General features: G+C 54.0%; 1 protein-coding gene across 9 annotated transcripts in view; it reads left to right on the forward strand.

Moving 5' to 3' along the window:
- The window catches only part of GREB1 (growth regulating estrogen receptor binding 1), a 109,049-nt gene that overhangs the window by 59,972 nt on the left and 29,869 nt on the right, over window positions 1-19,208 (forward strand). For all 9 annotated transcript variants that reach the window (XM_025045751.1, XM_025045756.1, XM_025045758.1 and 6 more), the window contains 13 exons: window positions 1,584-1,766; window positions 2,207-2,350; window positions 3,973-4,101; window positions 5,388-5,501; window positions 5,948-6,091; window positions 7,552-7,737; window positions 9,056-9,406; window positions 12,904-13,032; window positions 13,750-13,878; window positions 14,495-14,692; window positions 15,406-15,586; window positions 16,911-17,106; window positions 18,364-18,500. In XM_025045751.1, coding sequence (XP_024901519.1) covers window positions 1,584-1,766; window positions 2,207-2,350; window positions 3,973-4,101; window positions 5,388-5,501; window positions 5,948-6,091; window positions 7,552-7,737; window positions 9,056-9,406; window positions 12,904-13,032; window positions 13,750-13,878; window positions 14,495-14,692; window positions 15,406-15,586; window positions 16,911-17,106; window positions 18,364-18,500 — 2,221 coding nt within the window. The remainder of the gene's footprint in view (window positions 1-1,583; window positions 1,767-2,206; window positions 2,351-3,972; window positions 4,102-5,387; window positions 5,502-5,947; window positions 6,092-7,551; window positions 7,738-9,055; window positions 9,407-12,903; window positions 13,033-13,749; window positions 13,879-14,494; window positions 14,693-15,405; window positions 15,587-16,910; window positions 17,107-18,363; window positions 18,501-19,208) is intronic.

Here is a 19,208-nt window from a genome sequence, read left to right on the forward strand (position 1 = left end):
TGCGTAGTGAAACAAGGACCAGGAAATAAAGCTGGAGATAAGGGTTGCGGGGGGCTTGGGGACAGCCTTGAATGCCATGCTGGGGGTCTGGACTTCATTCTCACACTGGACTTCTGTATCTACTTTGGACTGTTACTTAGTCTCTGTGGTTCTCAGGTTTCTCAAAAGAAGATTTTTCTGTCCTGGTTGATGGGTTAAGCCGAGCGACAAGTCTGGATGATGGTGAATGAGCAAGAAGGTCCCTGCTTCTCTGTGCATGTTAGCTCCCTGCCTGTCCCTTTAAGACAAGTCGATAGCGAGCACGGTGTTTGCTGTTCCTCTGGTACCTTATCCGTTTGGTCTGGTGCGGAGGGAATAGGGTTCTGGCAGGTTAAACTAACCAGTACGTGTCCTCTGACTGGACCAAGAGATTTATCCTTAGTTCTCAGGCCTTTTAAGGAATGTTAAACTTGCTTAAAATAAAATAGATCAGAGAGTCCACCAGGTCTCTGTAATGTAGATGTTTCATTTCTCCGTGGAGTAGTTTTGAACCTTCACCAACTGATGTCATTTTGGGCACTAGCCAGAGGCCTCAGGAATAGAACCATGTGGCCCTCGTGGCCTAAGTTGAAAGGACCTTTGTAAACTTGTCAGCCAGGGAAGATGATGAAATAAACTAGTCTCTGTTTCAAGGTCTCCCCTCCCAGCGGGCCTTGCACTATAGCAGCCAGATGTATGGATGGGCGAAGCAGGGCCCTAAGGAAGGCCTTCTTGAGACATTGTCAACAGGACAGTCATAAGAGGCAACCGTCACCTGTCTCTCGTGGTCGGCAGCCGTTCTGATGAGTACCATTTGAATGGGCCTTACGGTTCCTGCAGCTCTTCTCAGGCCCGTTCTCTGGATTTTAATAGATCACAGGAGGTGGTTTTGCCACTGTGTAGACAGCTTTCCTAGAGCTTCGGAGCTGACGGGAGCCACTGTCAGCCCCCAGAAAGGCCCGTCCTGGCCCCCTGTCACAGGACAGCGACCCCACGGCAGCCACGTTCCAATGCAGCGTCTCCACCCCACTGGCGGCTACGTCCCCGGAACCCGCCGCCCTCGTGCCGGCTCTGCATTGTGGCGCTGTCTTCATTTCCTCTCAGCAACTCGACTCCAGGGTGGAAGTCTGGACTCAAGAGGTCTCCCAGGGTACCCAGCGTCAGCGGCCGACTGCTCCGGGATGCTGCAGCCGGCCAGCACTGAAGGGGATGGGGCGTACCAGGTTATCGCAGGTGCTTGGTCAGTGCGGACAGTCGAATGGGACAGTCCTCGTCCTGTCGGCTTCGCTCTCTGTGTAGGCTTTCGATGTGCCCCTGAGCAAGTTCCATCTTCCGAGCTTCCCTGTGTCCATCTCCATCACCAAATTTTCTTGGCCCTTCTTCTGTCTGAGGTGTGTCCATCTTGACCTCTGGGCCGGTGGAAGCTGGCGGAGGACCTTTGCCCTTTGCATTTCTCTGGTTGGTGGTAGAGGACGTGAGTGGTCAGCGTCTCGATGGACTGTGTGTTACCTGAGGAGGAGTTGGGAGGTAAGTGGGAGATGTTGACGATTCGTTTGCTCCTCCAGGTTTCTCTGGGAATTGCGTTGGCTGTGGAAAGAAAGGCTTCTGCTACTTCACAGAATTCTCCAGTCACATAAATCTTAAGTTGACCACTCAGCCCAAGAAGCAGAAACACTTGAAGTATTACCTGGTCCGCAATGCACAAGGGGCTCTAACCAAAGGACCCCTCATTTGTTGGAGAGGCTCAGGTGAGCAGTTCAGCTTCGAAGCAGGTAGAGCATGTGAGGGCGGTGCCCTCCAGGTGAGCCAGGGTGCCTGTTGGGAGGACTTGGGGAGAGATGGCTCTGTAGCAGGCAAGACGGCAGGTGCGAGGTCGGCCTTGCGAAATTAAAACACTACTTTGCATTCCAGGTGTTCAGTTTATACTCAGCCTAATTGTGTGGGCCGTTTAAAAGTTGGTAGAGGGCCACACTGTGTTCTGCCTTCCTGCGGCAAGCATTTGGGGCAGAGGTTCTCAACCAGGGTGGTTTTGTCTCTCAGGGGACATTTCGCAGTGTCTGCGACTTTTGGATCCTCACGATGAGAGGGTGCTCGAGTGGGGGGAGCCCAAACCCCAGCCTGGGAAATGGTCCTAACTGGGGCAGAGTGGCGGGGAGCTGGTTTTCACGCACACGTCTCGACCCCTTAGAGTCCCGAGGCCGGCCCAGCACCACCGGTACCGGCTCTGGTTCTCTCTTCCCGCCGCTGGACAGCTCTGGGCCGCAGGCTGCCTCCTCCAGCGAGCCCACTCCTGGAACTAGCCCGGGCGTCCCCATGGGAGTGCAGCACGCAGGTGAGGTGGCTCACCCCGCAGGCCTGGCGTGCCATCCGCACGGCGCTCAGTTATGCGGCCAAACCTTCGGGATACATAGGAGTTTGTGTCCTCTTCCTACAATGCCTTTGCGTTTCTCCTGGTGTTGGGCAAAGTTCTCCACACAGGATGCCATGTTTTTAATGTGGAAAGGTGTTCTGCGTTCCCGTCTGCCGTGTTAACGCGATCCCCTTGTTGGTGGGGTGGATGTTAGGGTTCCTCTGCACCCCCAGTTTGCAGCATAGAGCTTGCTCTGTAATGGGGACTAAGTCGGTGTTGGAACAGAACTCCTGGGAGGGGCAGGGAAGACCAGACGGTGCCCGTTGCCATGTGCTCAGGATTCCGCGGCTCTGCGTGAGCACCTCGGTGGGCCGTGATGAGCCACCGCCATCAGGCCTTCATCTCCCGTTGCGCTGCCGGGAAGGTGAGGCCCAGTGGTGCTCACCTGGGTCCTCGCCTGGAACACCACGGGCACTGGGAGGTGCAGGTGTTTCCGGCTGATGTACTTGGTGTTTTGCCATCCTGAACAGACCTGATAAACATGGCGGCTGTCACCACAGGAGGTAGCGGCCGTCTCAGGGACTCGGGGAGGTTGGCTGGTCTCACTCCTCCTGCCCAGAGGGTCTGTGGATGGCCCTGCATGTGGGCCACGCTCTTGTCCACACCTGGCTCATCGCGTCTGTAACGAAGAGGTGGCACCTGGCTGGGTTGGGAACATGTTCTCCTCCAGAGGCAAGATGCCTCCCTTCCCACGTGGTACACCTGCTGTTGTCCCCACTGCGCTGGGCCACCCGGGACCTCCGTCACCATGGCAGCTGGAGAGCCCACTGTTTTGGCCATCAGCACCCCTGGGTGTAAGTTCCAGCGCTGCTGCCTTGTGGCTGGGCGATTTGGGGCAACTCATTTAAACTCTTTGAGTCTTTGTTTCCTCATCTATAAAGTCGGAGAAAATCTTTTCTGTCCAATTTGCAGGGTAATTGTAAGAATGAAGTAAGATTATAATAATAGCAAATCCTCACTTGTGCTGGCTGCCTGCCGGGCCCTGTTCTACGGACTTGACTTCTCTTAAATCACGTCATCCTCAGAACACCTCTATTATGCCCCCATCTTACGGATGAGAAATTTGAAACACAGGGAGGTTAAGGAAGGTTGCATGGCTAGTGCAGTGAGCCTCTGAAGACCAGAATCCACAGGAGTCCCCAGAATTATCCGGGGAGCCGCAGCCCCTTAGAGCAGCCTGGACCTGGGTAACCTGACAGCTGTCCTGAGTGTGTCTGATCCAAACCTCAACTCTGGAGGATGAAAGAGAAGGTGGAAGGAGGGTGAACGGTTTCGGTGGCAGTCCTGGAATTCAGGGGCTGCTCACAACCCTCCGGTCCTCTCTGCACCAGGGAGCGCTCCCTGGGGCATGGCACGCGTGCATGTGCACATGTGTGTGTGTGTATGTTTGCTCGGTGGGGCCGTATCACTGAGTCTGAACCCCCGATGGGACTTGTCAGAGAAAAGCTCATTTGGGAAAATGGAAGAAAAGTAAGTTGCTGCTCGCTGGGCTCACAGAGCGTCCCGTGGACTGACCTCCTCTGTCACACTTCCTCTTTGCTCAGGACCAGTCTCTGACCACCCCTCACAGACTGCAGCAACGGGTCCGGCTGTTTTTAACGGCAAAGATTCTCCGAAGACCCAGCAGCTGGTGAAGAACAAGCTGCCGGCCATGCCACGGCCCTCGGCGCTAGGTAGCATGCCTGTCCTGGGGGTCCTGCCCCTCTCTGGGTCCAGGTGTTTGTGGGGGGATGTGGGAGCCATCTTGCTGGGGCCTCCAAGCTTCCTGGAATCGCTGCTGCTTAGGAGAAGAGTCTGGCCAGGTCAGTGGACGCCTACTGAGTCCATGGGGCTGTGCTCAGGCCCTTGGGCTGGGTGACACATCTGTGCCAAGAAGCGGCGTGAGCCTGTCCTGGGGCAGGTGGCCTGTCTCGTTGTGGGCTGTGTATTGGGAGGGCTCTAGAGGTCTGGAGAAGTGGGGGATAATGTGGTGTCATGGGAAGAACATCAGATAAATATGAATCCAAAACCCAGCTTGGTCTCATTATTCGGGGATCTTGGACAAGTCTTCTGGCTAAATGTTCCCTCCTCCTCTGGAGAAAAGACTTCTGCTCTGAAGGCGGCTGAGAGGATCCGACGCGGTGCCTTAGACACACCAGGGATCCCGGGGTCCTCGGCCTGCTGGGTTTCTGGGTTACAGGGAACGGAGCTGCATTCAGGCAAAGAGCGTTTTAATGTTTTTCAGATGAGCTTAATGTGCAGTCAGGGTCGAACGTGTAGCTCTAAATACGGGGGGAATTTTGCATCAAAAATTGGTCAAAAAAATATGATAACCAATTCTTGATATTTGGAATAACCCAGGAACATAGTGAGTCATGTGCATGCTGTCATCCAGCGTGGGCAGGATGACTCATTAACAGCAGTGGGCACCAGCTTCTGTTCCCCTGGGTTTTTTAAGTCTGAAATTAGCTTTCAAGGCCGTGGTGGGGAGAGGAGCACAGGTGGATCAGTACTGCCCCCAAATGGTGACACTGAGCTGGAGGCTTGAACACAGCTGCCTACGGCAGCACAGATGAACGTATTGGAATGTAAGATGATGATGATGGTGATGATGATGACGGTGATGATGTGGGTCTTGGTAGCTACCATTTATTGGGCTCAAGCTTTGTGCTTTACATATATTCTCTTTAGTCCTGATCAAAGCATCTTTCAGAGTAGGTTTAATTGTCCCATTTTAAAGATGAAGGAGCTAAGGCTTTGAGATGAAGCTTAGATACCCGCATGAGTTTGGAATGAAACATTTACAAAGGTTGACAGCATGTTTTCTTATGCCTAGATACTAAACTAGATGCTAAAACCCATTGTAAACTGATTTTTTGTTGTTGTTGTTGTTACAACAAATAAGTGTCCAAGTCAGGGGAGTGTGTTATTGAAGCTCGTCCCCGGTAACAGCCTAATCCATACTCTGAATGTTGTCTAGGTGTCGTGTCAAACTCCGGGCCCCCCAAAAAGCGCCACAAAGGGTGGTCTCCAGAATCTCCATCAGCTACAGATGGTGGCTACTCCCAAGGAGGCGGGAACAGAGCTAAGTATGGTGAGTGACAACAGCCTTGCCCAAAACCCAGGCTCAGGCACTCGTGGTGGAGGTGCTGCTGGCTGGCACGTGCGTTTTTACGTGTGTTGGTGAGAAGTACTCGGGAGGCCGACTTTGGCTAGACAAAGCGAGCTCTTTTCCCACGTATTAGGTTTGCTGTACGGCAGTGAGTTCCCAGGTCCTATAGGAATTTAAGAAGGGGCTTGCCACTTACTTGGCAGGGATATTGGAGACAAGGGGACTGGGTCCTTTGGTGGGGAAGGTTGGACTGAGCGCCCTTAAAGATGCTTTCGACCTCAGGAGTCTGTGAGTCCAGGACTTGGCTGCACCCGCGGGCGGGGGTAAGCGTCAGGGTGTAGCAGATTTGTGGGCAGTTCTGACGTCAGGTCTGCTGGAGCGGAACGTCTCGTCTCCATGTCTTCCTAACACCCTCGGCGTGTCCCTAGAGAGCACGGGAACGTCCTGCATGCCCCAGGTTGGCTTGGCGGGACCAGCTTCGGTCACCTTTCCCGTCGTGGCCTCTGGAGAACCAGTGTCCGTCCCCGACAACTTGATGAAAATATGCAAGGCCAAGCCGGTGATATTTAAAGGCGAGTACTATGCGACAAGTGTTGGGGGAAGGGGGCCCAAAGGGCTGCACGAGAAGCAGGCAGCACCCAGACGTCATTCCAGCGTGACTCCAAGGGTGTCCCGAGCAAATCTGAAGCCCTTGCCACGGCAACGAAAGAACTAAGCAGACGTGTCGTGGGCGTCGCCCCGGGTCAGATGGCAAGGGTTACGGAGCTCGTCACGGATGTCCACCACGAGCCCGAGTAAAACAGTTCCGTGCCACGACATCCGTTTGCCCGTTCCCGTGTCCCTTCCTTCGCTCGGTCAGCTTCGCTGAGCTGCCGCTGGGGCAGCAGGCCCAGCGCTCAGCGCCGCGGGTTAGTTGGGTCCCGGCCCTTTGCTCATTTATTAGACCGGGAGCCCCGGTCTGAGGGGGTGTCCTGCTGTCTCCCTGTGTCACTAGTGTTTTCTGACTGTGACATCTGATTTTGGTGGAGCAGAGAGAGCTGTGCTCACCATGTAGAAGCATAAAACAAAGCTAGATTTCATCTCCGTTTTGTGTCCGGGGCTAACGTGTGCTACGTGGAGGGAGGTTTTTGGTTCTGCGGAAGAAATCCCTTTTTTTCATGGCCTTGAAATGTGGGGCCTTGGTAGGACTTGTCTGACGATGGCCCCCGGCACTGTGTGCGGGCACATAGTGACACACACACACACGCACACACACGCCTGGGAGGTCCTTAAATAAGCCAGTGCCGTGTTAGGTGTCATGTAGGAACAGAGGAGAGAGGAGTGGAAAGGGGGAGAGGTGTCTAACTGGTAAGAAAGAAGAAAGGGCGCGCCTTTTTCTCCCCACTAAAAACCAGAAAATGGACAGGGTATTCAGGAAGAAGGGCGCAAATCTGGGTCCTGAGCTGGGTGAGAGGCGGGGCCAGTCATCCTGCTAGGCCCTGTCGGCCGACTGAAATGACGGCCAGCCCTCAGCCGTGTTGCGTGCGTTCTGAGTGTGGCCACCGTGTGTTAGGCCCCCAGGACACGGCGTTGAGAGAAGGGGCAAGGCGGGGTGCGGGCTTGGTGGTGCGGACAGCGCTGCTCCAGCATCCGCTCTGAGCAGGAGCCTTGGAGAAGTCGGGGTGGGGCCCGCAGACCTGCGCTAACAGCCACCGTCTCAGACACAGGCCACCTTCTCGGTTCCCCGAGTTCTCGCTGCTTCCTGCCCCACACAGCCCCTCCGTGTTAAGCTGAACCTTGCTCCGTACTGCGTGTGCTCCTCTGGCTCCTCCCCGACTTGCGTAGGCCCGACCCCGCTCAGCTGTCAGAGCAGGGGCCCTCGATCAGATCAGCGAGGGCCGGAGGCTGGGATTTCCCCAGAAAACGGCGCTAAGTCCCCCAGGGGCCACTCGCCTGCGTGCCTTAGTGCACCTGCGTTCAGAGATGCGCACCCCTCGGGCCCCTGTGGCCAAGGCCAGCTGCCAAGCGCCAAGCGGATGCTGTTCTTCCACAGGCCACGGGAACTTCCCCTACCTCTGCGGGAACCTGAACGACGTGGTCGTGAGCCCGCTGCTGTACACGTGCTACCAGAACTCCCAGTCCGTCTCGCGCGCCTACGAACAGCACGGGGCCTGCGCCGCGCAGCCCATCTCACAGGAGATGCAGCTCCTGCTCACCGTCTACTATCTCGTCCAGCTGGGTGAGTCTCCCTCCCCTTTCGTGGGAGCCCCTGGTAGAGTGCTCCCCAAAGGGGGGAACGCGCACGAGCCTTCGTCACTGACCACCGCTGACCGGCTCTGGAGGGTGGGAGTGAAATACGGAGTCAAAGTCTATAGCGATAACGCACCAGTGACTTGCCGGCCAAGGGCTGAGTTGGGTTTGGGCAAGTGGAAGTGATCGGCAGCCTCGATGGGTGGTGTTTGGGGAGCGTGGGGACAGAAGCCGCACTGGACCGGGTCCGGGAAAACGGAGGTGGGAAAACAAGTGTGTCACGGACAGCTCTCCCGGGGGCCTTTGCTGGCTGGCGGTAGTTCTGGCAGGGGATGTGGGCTCAGGGGGAAGATTTTAAAGATGGGAGCTGTAGCAGCTAATCTCATCAGGTTTTGACACAGCCGGGTGAGTGGACGGTGTGATCCCCGTTTTTTCACGTGAGAGAGCTTGAGGCCCCAAAGCTGGTGCTGGGCGGAGCCGGCCTGGAACACGCCTTCTAGATCGAGGTGACGCTCTGTCCTCCAGCGCAGGCAAATATGAAATTTGGACATGCAAACCAGAGAGTAGCTGTAGGAAACACATAGTTGAAAGTATTCAGTTTCACTAGTTATCAAAGAGATGCAAATTAGTAAATCCAACAAAGTTTTTCTCAAATGATGGGTACCAACCTAAATGACGGTATCCAGCAGAGCTAAGGGTATAATAAAACCAGTACGTTCGTATGCCCTTAATGTCATGGTAAGTCAACACGCTTAGACCCTCTAGAAGCAGCCCGCTAATGTGTATTGCTCGGCTCCGTGAGTCCACTTTTGAGAATTTGGCCCGAGGACGTCATGTTCTGTACACAGAGATGTGTACCGCAGAAGTATTCATAAAGGTGATTCTTCAGAGGCCGTAAAAAGATGCACAGCGACGTTGCTGAGTGAGCGATGGCGCCTCCACATCACGGGGCGTCGTGTGTCCGTGAACGGCGCTATTCATGCAAACGTGGTTGTGGTGGGGAGGAGACACTCCCCGAAGTTGTATGCCCACAGTCCCTCCGCGATTTAAAATCCGAACGTGAAAAATAAAGTGAGAAATCCACAGACGCCGTTGTTTCCGTTAGGATGGCGTGACGATGGCGCTTTCGCTTCCTCCTCCGTTTCCCAGCCGTCTGTCACCGCCGCGGCGCACATAATTTAGAGCGCGTTGTTTTTAAATTAGCGGGCGCGCGTCCCCCCAGAGCCACCCTGTTGTGTTTGTGTGAAGCCGCCGTGCGGGGCGGGCGCTGAAGCCTCTTCCTCCTGCCTGTCGCCTGTTGTTGCCAGCGGCCGACCAGGTGCCTCTGATGGAGGACCTGGAGCAGATCTTCCTGCGCTCCTGGCGTGAGTCACACCTGACGGAGACCCGGCAGCCCCAGCAGGCGCCGCCGCAGCCCTTCCCGCCGGCGCCCGGTGCGGTGGCGCAGGTGACCTCGGCGCAGCTCCCCTGGCTGGCCGGCCTGGCCGCCAGCTCCTGCAACGACAGTGTGCACATCATCGAGTGCACCCACTCTCTGGCCGAGGGCCTCTCCGAGATGTTCCGGCTGCTCGTCGAGGGCAAGCTGGCCAAGACCAACTACGTGGTGATCATCTGCGCCTGCCGGAGCCCCGCCATCGACTCCTGCATCGCCGTCACCGGTGAGCCCCCCGCCCCCGCCCGTGCCGCCTGGCCAGGGCCGTCTCCCGTGTCAGTTTCCCAGCCGCCCTCCTTTGCAGTTCTGCCCGTTTCGCCTCTCGTGGCCCTGGCTTTGCCCCAGCAGTTGGGTAGTAACCGCAGCGAGTGCTCGGTGGCCCTCCTGGCGCCTGCCACTCGTGCCCTGGAGCCCCTCGGTTGACGTTCCTCCCGCACGGAAGGTGAACAGTCCCCATGCCGCCCCCAGAGACACCAGGAGCCGTAGAAAACCTGGCTCCCCGGGCACCTGGCCGTGTGATTGGCCTCTTAGTGACTCTGGCCCTCGACTTCTTCACCTCTCTAGTGGAGATAAAAACAGTGACCTTATTGTGTCATGTGAGCCAGTTAACTGATCATTGTTTAAAAACTTGTTGAAAGACCTACTTTGTGCAGCTTCAGTCAGGAGCTGGGGACACAGGAGGAAAGTCCCTGCCTTCGGGTGGAGGAGACCCCAAATCCAGCACAGAACCTCGCAGGTGGGAGGGCGAAGGGTTGGAGGAACGCAGTTGGGGGTCCTGACTTCTAAGGGAGGTCAGGAGAACCTTTTTCATGGGGTGTCTTTAAACCAGAGACCTGAGAGGAACAGTGAAGCAAATGATACATCGAGGCAGCTGCAGGGCTCCCCAAGACCACGTGGCGACCTACGGTGCTCGGCGTGATAAAGAGACAGCAGGACAGCCAGGGCGGAGGGCGGGACTGTGGGACTGTGCAGGGCCCTGAAGGCCATGTCAGAGCTTTGGGGTTTTCCCGTGCGAGTTGGAAGACCAGTGGAAGGTTTCTGAGCAGAGAAGAGATGGAATCCGACTTCGGTCTTAGAAGCATCGCCCCATTTGCGTGTGGAGAATGGACTGGGGGAGGGTGGCGTGACCAGGGAGGAGCTGCTGGATTCGTCTGGGCGTCGCGGTGTCTCGGACTAGGCTGGGGGAGGTGGAGAGAAGTGGCCGGATGCTGCGTGTATTTTCAAGTTGGTGCCCTTAGGGTTTGCCGTGGGTCCCGTGTGAACCGCGGGAGGAAGCGGGGACTCGGGGACCACCCTGAGGCGTTCGGCCCGTGCAGCTGGAATAACGCAGTTGCCTTCTGTTGAGATGGGAGGGACGGCAGGAGAAGTGTTTATTTTCTTTTCTTAGAATTGTTTTTAAAAGTTGTTTGTTTGTGAAGGGAGGAGGCGACAGTGGAGGTTGGGGTGGCGTCGAGAGTTCTCTTTGACTAGCTTGGCCTACATTTCAGATATCCAGCTGGGCAGGCAGTGGGATGTGAAAATCAGAAGTTCAGGGCAGAGGTTGGGTTTAAAGATTAAGGGAGTTGCCAGCATTTATGGGGTTTGGAGGCCAAGAGATGGGTGCATGACTGGTCCATCGGCGTAGAAGGAAAGACGCGGTCTGAGGACTAGTCCTGTGAGAGAGGGAAAGGGCGGAGCGGGAGAAGAGGGGGCAGAGAGAGGGGATTCGGGGGGCCGAGGGGAGGGTGCGTTTCGGGAAGGAAGAGGCGATGAATGTGTCAGATGCTCCTGTTCGATCGGGTGAGTCGAGGCCTGAGAATTGGCTCCTCCCTCTGTCAACAGGACGGTCATCGGTGACCCCGACAGAGCGTCCTGGTGGGTGGTGGGGATGAAGGTGTCGTTGGGTTGGGCTCAAGAGAGAATGAGTGAAGTAACAAATATCGACTACTTGAGGTCTTTTGCCTTAAAGGGCGTAGAGAAATGAGATGATAATTGGAGAAGGAATGAGATCAGGGCTTTCTTGTTTTGTTTTAACTGGGGAAATTGGAGAGCGTGTTTGGTATGAGGAATGAGGCAACGGGGAGGGAGAAATGGGTGAAGCAGGCGAGAACAGGTGATGATTAGAAGGAATCGTCCGTGAGCAGGAGAGAGGGGCTGGGCTGTGGCACGCAGGTGGCGGCGTTGGCCCAGACAGGGCTTCAGTGCTTCCGAGGGTCCGGGACACGCGTCGGCGTGGCGAGAGCCTTTTCTCCAGCTGTGTGTCCAGCAGCTTGGACAGTGATCTGGAGCAGGAGGAGGGTTTGGCCAGCGAGAGTGGCCAGCGTCGAGGATGGATGCTAGGGAGTGTCTGCGGATGGACATGGGATCTCAGTCCGGGGAGGAGAGACGTGAGGACAGGAAGCGAAGGAAGGCGGGAGAATGTCCAGGAGGGCCCTGGTTTCGGAGAGAGCAGTGGGATTCTCAGAGTGTGGAGTCAGGTGGTCGGAGGGCGGGGTCCTGGAGGTGAAGGTTACTAAAGGGCCTGGTTATCAAGAATAACAAAGTCCAGCGTGTGCCCGTGGCTGCAGCTGGGTGACGGAAAGTAGAGGACAGTTTCTTGGAAGAAATGCAATGTGTCAAGCAACTTTTATGTGCCAGGTCGGTCCTCTGTGCATACTCTCTTGTTATCCTGTGCAATGACCGACCTCGCGAATTCATTCTCTCAGAGCCATGTGCGTGCCTAATTCCCAGCTTCATATTTTAGTAGGAAAAAAAAAAAAGGGAGATTCTGAATCTAGCATTTTCTAAAGGAGTCATGGATACAAACAGAGATTTAGAATTATTAGTCAAGACTAAAACTTCATACTTAACACTTTCCCATAGTACTCATGGATTTTCATGAGTCAACTTGTACGTGTCAGATCGTTTTTGGCCGATCAGTGCGCTCATATTTTTTTGGCCCATTTAAAGAAATGGTACCACAGGTGTTATACATTTTAAATCCGAAATTTTTGTATTTAAATTTCCTTTAAAAAACTCACACCGTTACTGTGGAATGTTCCCGTTATCTTGTAGCATTCTTTGATCCTAAACTCATTCCGTGTTTCTTAGAAATTATTTTTATTTTTTTATTTTTAATTGAGTTTATCGGGGTAACATTGGTTAATACAATTATATAATTTTCAGGTGTACATTACCATTTGACATCTGTATATTCTATTGTGTTTACCACCCAAAGTCCAATTTCCTTCAGCTACCATATATTTGATCCCCTTTACCCACTTCACCCTCCTCCTAAACCCTATATTTGACCCCCTTTGCCCCATCAGTGTAATTTTTTTACATTGATTCGAGTCGTACACCTGAGCCCCTGCTGTGTGTCAGGCGTTAAGGTGAACTTTCCGTATCTATGGTCTTGTTTTCTTTGCACAGTAGTCCTGTGAAGTGGGTACTACTGTTGTTAGCCTTGTGCTCCAGATAAGGAAGTGGGGTCCAGGAGGGTTAAATACGCAGCCAGGAAGTGGGGAGAGGTGGGTTCCAACGCCGGTGCCTCTGGATTTCCCCTCTATTCCCCTCCCTGCTGCACTGGGCTGGGATGGGGCGCCATGCTGCCACGCAACCAGCATGAACCCCTGCTCTTAGCCAGGCACGGTGCTGGGCTCGGGGGACAGACATAAGGAGGTACAGCCGTAAACCCGTCATCAAGGAGCTCGTATGCTGCTCCGAAGGGGAGAGGCCCAGTGGAAGTCGTTGTCTGTTTTCCAGGAAAATACCAAGCCCGGATCCTTTCCGAGAGCCTCCTCACCCCAGCGGAGTACCAGAAAGAAGTCAATTATGCCCTGCTTACGGGGAAGGTGGACTCCTTGGGGGCCTTCTTTAGCTCCCTCTGTCCAGGTAGGCTTGTAGTCAGACAGCTGCAGATTCATAAGTGACAGAAATGAACGAAGGCACAAGGAAGGAGGTCATCTCAGAGCTCGTCGCCTAGTGACCTGCTGAGGCTGGCCTTGACTTAGATGTGCAGGGTGGCTGTTATGTCCTGTGCCTCAGCATTTGAGGCCCTGGTGGGCATGGTCCCTGGCTGCCATCTTCCTGCGCTGGCTGTGGGTTGTCCTAGGTGGGGGCTTTGTCATTTCTGTTTTGGGGGCACATGAAAGCTTTGTGCCTGTCCCCCTCTGCTTCTCAGGCCTCGTCCACCATGGCTCCTACCTCCCGCTCTGAACTGCTTTGAAGCTTCTCGCTGCAGCAGTGTGTTCTCTGTGCCTCGGTCCATGGGTTATGTGCTGTGCGTGCCCTTCTCCCATCTTTGGCTGCTCACCCCTCAAGACTTACCCATGTCCTCCCAGAAACCTTTGCCAGCCCCCTTCATGATGGGCTGGGACCTTCCTCCTGTCCTTTAGCACCTCATTCTTCCTTCTGTCCTAGTACCTACGGTGTCACTGTGTAGCTTCCTTGATAGGCTGTGGACTCGTTGGCAAGACTGGCCACGTCTCCTTTATCTCCAGTTCCCCAGGCTCAGGACAGCGCCTGATACATAGCAGGTGTTCCGTAGGTGTTTGCTGAATTTCACGAGATGCAAAACCCATTTCTGTTATTCTCCCTGTTTTGGGGCAGAGGGCGACATTGATGTTTTGCTGGACAAATTTCATCAGGAAAATCAAGGCCATATTTCATCCTCACTTACTGCCTCCTCTGTCACCAAATCAGCGTCCCTGGATGTCGGTGGGGCCCCGACGTGCACAAGTGAGTGGCGAGAAGGAGCAGGTGGCCGGGTCTGGGCTGGTGAGGCAGCATCCGGGAACCCCTGGGGCTACAAGGAAGTGATGTTAGAAGCACATCTGGAAGGCGGGGCTTCTCCTTAGCATCGAATTGGACCTAACAGCTAATTTCAATTTTAGTCCTTACCGATAAAGCTCATTTACCCCGAAATGCACATCTGTACTCTTTTGCCAAGATGGCGCATTTTCTCTGTGGTGATTTCCAGCTGATCAACACGTTGTTGAGATATTTTATTTGTATCAAGTTCCTGAGGAGCTGTGATGTCTCCTCTTAGGGCCGCTCCCAAAGTCCAAACTCAGCATCAGCTTCGCTGGGATTCTGTCCTTGTCCCCTTCGGGGAGAATAGCTCGTCATCTCTGTGCTCCCCGATCTCTGTTCATCCTTTTATTGTTAAATTACAAAAGGTATGTGAAGTGACTACAATGGTGCATAGCCTAGAGCAGGCACTCTGTTCTCCCTTTCCCTGTCACTTCGTGTCACTTTGTCACGGGGGTCCCCTCTTTGATTCCCTAGCAGAGGTCCAGGGCGGTGGCCATCTGCTCTCAGGGGCGCCTCACCCTCACGGCGGCTCTGGTTCCAGGTTATGGGCTGGAGCCCCACCATGTCCGGCCCTTCCAGCTGGCCGTGGCACAGAAGCTCCTCTCCCACGTGTGTTCGATTGCGGATTCCAGCACCCAAAACCTGGACTTAGGATCCTTCGAGAAGGTGGACTTTCTGATTTGTATCCCGCCCTCAGAAGTGACCTACCAGCAGACCCTGTTCCACGTCTGGCATTCAGGTATGGGGCCTTTCGGGGGCATGTCGGGAGGTCTGCGTGGAAAAGCTCTGATCCACTTAAATTCAGATTGGCGTTTGAACTCCAGTCTTTGCTTCTCAAGTTAGGTGGGGCAAGAAATATCACCCCCGTTTCGTAGATCAGAAGACCGGTGCTAAGAGATAGTGACTTGCCCAGGATTTTATAATCCGTTACAGGTAGAACCATGACTTGAATTTTCACTCCGTCCCGCTCAGGTCAATGACCCCTGTGTTGACATCCAGCTTAATGCATTTTCCCTGCTCCTTTAAGGGGTTAAATAGGAAATACACAGAGAATTGATGTCTTAAAGGAGTCACTAGCCTGGTATAGCCCACAGCCCAGGGGCATCAGGCTGGGAGATGATTTCATCCAGGGGGCGAGACTTCCCTTCCCTGCAGTCACCATGCCTGGGATCAGCTGTTTCATGAAGCCAGCTCTGCTGTGTCCCCTGGGTGGGCTGCTGTGCACACACGAGCTGTGGGCAGACCTGCCTCTGGCCCAGCTCCTGATGCTCGCCCCACGGTCATTTGCGCTGGAGCCTGCTGCCTGTCCCACCGCGTCTCCTGCATCCCTTTAGCCTCGGGGCCCAGCACAGTGCTGGCCACGGAGGCAAGGATCATCAGGGGCCTGCCGAGTGAATGAAAACTGTGACAGGGTTGTCACAGGGTGACTGACGTGTTTCTACTGTGTCGCAGGGGTTTTACTGGAGCTCGGCTTAGAAAAGGAGCACGTGACCAAGCAGAGAGTGGAACAGTACGTTCTGAAGCTAGATGCCGAGGCGCAGACCAAATTTAAGTCCTTTCTGCAAAACTCCTTTCAGAATCCGCATACGCTCTTTGTCCTCATCCATGACCATGCCCACTGGGATCTCGTGAGGTTAGTGTGACTTAGACACACGGCAGGATTGGCATGGACCTTCTTTGGAATAACATATGTGGGTGAGTCTTGGGACTGTGGGTACAGCCTTAAGCTGAGTGCTGGGGGGGTGTGGCATCTGTAAGCAGACGCCATGGCTGTACTTCAGAACCTCGGAGCTGAGCGTGATCTCAGGGGACCACCTGGTGCAGCCTCTGAAAGGTACCGTTCTGGAAACTAAGGCTCGAGAAGGGAAGCTTCTCGCTCAGCTTCGCAGGGCTGGGGCTGGGGGCGTTAGGGGCAGAGCAGCGAGGTGCCACATTGGTGCGGGAAGGGACCTTGACAGGAGCAGCTCGCCAGGCCCCTTCTCGATGGTGGCCCCTTGGCTCAGTGCCACGGGTCACAGCTGGTGCGGCTCTTCTTCAGGGGCAATTTTACTTACTCGATAAATTTCATACCGTGTCAGCCTTGGCGTCTGGCAGGACTCCCAGTCGTTTATCAGGATTGGTCATCTCCGTGGGAGGGGCCTTAGGGGTGTGCATTTAGCCCCTGCTGCTGACGTGGGATCCTGTGTCAGATCATGGAGGAAGGCTTTGATTCAGCCCAGATTCAGAGCTTAGGGCTGGCAGAGCCTCAAAGATCACCTGGATGAAGGGTTGACAATCTAGGGTTCATGGATGGGCTTGGGGGAGTTTAAACATCCTGAATTGTATTAAAAGCTATGTGGTAAATATTCATTGTGGGGGTAGGTTTCTCAGAGCAGCTACTTGCCACCCAAAAGGTGAAGCACTGATTTTTATTATTCCTCTAGATTTGCGGTGAGGCCATTGTCCCAGAGACAGGCTGAGTGGCACTTGTCTCCTTGGCCCCTTGTCCCTAATGCTCCCCATTCTGTTCCTGTACATTTAAACCCAGTGTAGAATTTACCCTTTTATATCTTCTTTGGGTCATCGTAAAATCAGTAGGGCTTTAGGGAGAAGGATTAAGGAGACGGATAGCAATGAGACTGGGCCACAGGCGGAAAGGCAATGCCCTGAGCACTCCTGGGGGTGGGTCACTTCTGAGGGGCAGGGGGACTGTGCGCCTCGCAGGGGATCGTCCATAAACGCCGGGCCCTGGCCCAGCTTTCACAGCAGTGAGTATCAGGGGAGTCCCTGACAGGTACTGCAGTGCAGCCATTTTTAAAAATTTTATTTTCCTTGCCATGGGCAGAGCCATAAGCTTCGATTGTTGGCAGTGTTGGGGGGGCTAGTTATAAATTTATTCAACTGCTTGATCCCTGTGAATTCCCGATCAGTATTAGACATTCTATTGAGTGCCACTTCTCCCCCTTTCCTCCCCTCAGTGGTGCTGTTCATAATCTCTGCTCCCAAAGCGACCTGTCTGTGGGACTGGTGGACAGACTGCTCAACTGCCGGGAGGTGAAGGAGGCCCCCAACATCGTGACCCTGCACGTGACTTCCTTCCCCTATGCACTGCAGACACAGCACACCCTCATCAGCCCTTACAACGAGATCCATTGGCCTGCCTCCTACAGCAGCGTGAGTGCCCCCGGCTGCTGCCCGGTGCCGAGATGACCCCTGCGTCGCGTAGTTGGGGGTCAAGTGGGTCCCAGCTCTTTGGATCTGGGTTAGAGTTAAAGACCAGAGTTAGAGTTGAAGACCCTTCCTGGCCTTGAGAAACTTTCCCGAAGTACCTCAGTTGGCGCCCCCATCTCAACAGAAAAGGTTTTGTGTAGAAGCCATGGAAATGTTCCTGTTTTCCCTATCCCCACGTCCTTAAGTAGCAAGGTTCGAAACGCCCTTCCTCAACCTCGATACGCATCCACAAAACCGGGCGAGTTGTCAGTTTGTCACCTCTCATTTCTCATCAAAATAGGTCATGACGATTCTGGTGATTTGAGAATTCTGGGTGGCTGGTGTCTAGTTAGTGACACAAGCAATAAATGAACATCCATTCCTGGACCTCTTTGTCTCAGAGTCAGCTGAGGAACTTTCGAAGATGCTCGGCTCCCTCCGGTCCAGGTTCAGAGTCAGTGGCAGCCAGGACACTTGCTTGCGTAGGGCTCACCATGGGCTGGGTTGGCGCTGTCCTAAGTGTTCATCACATGAATGCATATAAGAGGCAGGTGTGAGGATGACTTCTGATTTACACGTGGGGAAAGTGAAGCCGACGGGGTTGAGCCACTGCCTAAGCCATGCGGCTGGGGAGGGGAAGAGCCAGGACGTGACCCAGTCCACTGGCTCCGTGGCCCACGTACTTAACCACGCGCCGTCTGAGGAGGAAGCCTAGGTCTTTGTAATGTTAACAGCACCCCCAACTTTACTATGCTCTGAAGTTTGAGAAGCTCAGATGTTAGACTGGGAGGAATTTTATGTTGATGTAAGTAATATTGGTTAGATAAATGTATTTTTTTTCTCTTAACTTTAACAGCAGCTGAATGCAAGATAGTTGATTTGCCTGTTCCTAAAACCAGGTTAAAATTGTTGGAAAGAAGCAGTTTTAACAAAGAAAGTTGCATGTTAAAAAAATGATAAGGCTGGCTTTCTTCTTGGTGACCATGCTAGGGTCAATGAATGGCAAAGCCTTGACTGATGGGGATGCGCCGTCCTTTAACTACGAGTGCTCTGCGCTCTGGGTCTTCAAAGGATAGAGATGAACAAAATGCCATCCAAGGGACCGCAGAGTCGGCACGATGTCGCTCACGATGCCCGCCCAGATCATCGCTGCTCCTAGAACGTGACGCTCTCGGTCCCCGAAAATTTGATGCTTGAGTGACCTAGGCTCCTCTCTTTTAGGGAGTGGACTTATATCCTGAGAACAAGAAGTACTTTGGGTTGTCGGAGTTCATCGAGTCCACCCTTTCAGGACACAGCCTCCCGTTGCTAAGATATGACAGCTCCTTTGAGGCCATGGTCACCGCGTTGGGAAAAAGGTACCCGTCTGTCTTTGAAGTTACTAAAAATGCTTGGTCGTCAAGTGCAAGTTGCGGTGTGTGCAGCCAGAGGATGCTAGGAAGGGATCCACCTCCTTCCCTTTTGGATGACTCAGTCTCTCCATTAAAGGGGCCCTGGTTTATTTCTCGTCCTGCGTTTTGGGACACCGATATCTCTGTCGTGCTGTCGCTCCAGAAAATTTTAGAGATGGGTAGAAATATACTGGGATGTGGGATTGAGAGTTTAAGACGGAAAGGCGGCAAAATGGAAGGTAAGATACCGAAAAGTGTAAAGAGAGAGAGAGAGAGAGGATCTGGTTTGGCTGAATGTTGTATTTCCTCTGCGCATCATCCGTCGAGTGCTTATTTTGTGCCGTTCACAGTTCCAAGAGCCTACTTTCATGATCTTATTTATTATTTAGTCCTCTCCACCTCTCTGAGCCACTTCCTACTTATTATTATCCCCATTTTGCAAATGAAGTAAGGGTCAGAGAGACCCATGACTCCAGGCCACACGCCTCGCGGATGACACCTGGGTGCGAATGCAGAGTCAGTCCAACTCAACTGCTTTTCCTGTGACCCTGTAACCCTGTCACAGGCAGAGCTGGGAGGTAGGTACAGACGAGGAAACCGAGGCCCTTAAGTGGTTGCCGACATCACGCAGTTTGTGTCGTAAAGCCAGGCGAATTTCACAGACTGTCGAATGCG

This window comes from Pteropus alecto, unplaced genomic scaffold, assembly GCF_000325575.1.
Source record: "Pteropus alecto unplaced genomic scaffold, ASM32557v1 scaffold61, whole genome shotgun sequence".
NCBI lineage: Eukaryota > Metazoa > Chordata > Mammalia > Chiroptera > Pteropodidae > Pteropus > Pteropus alecto.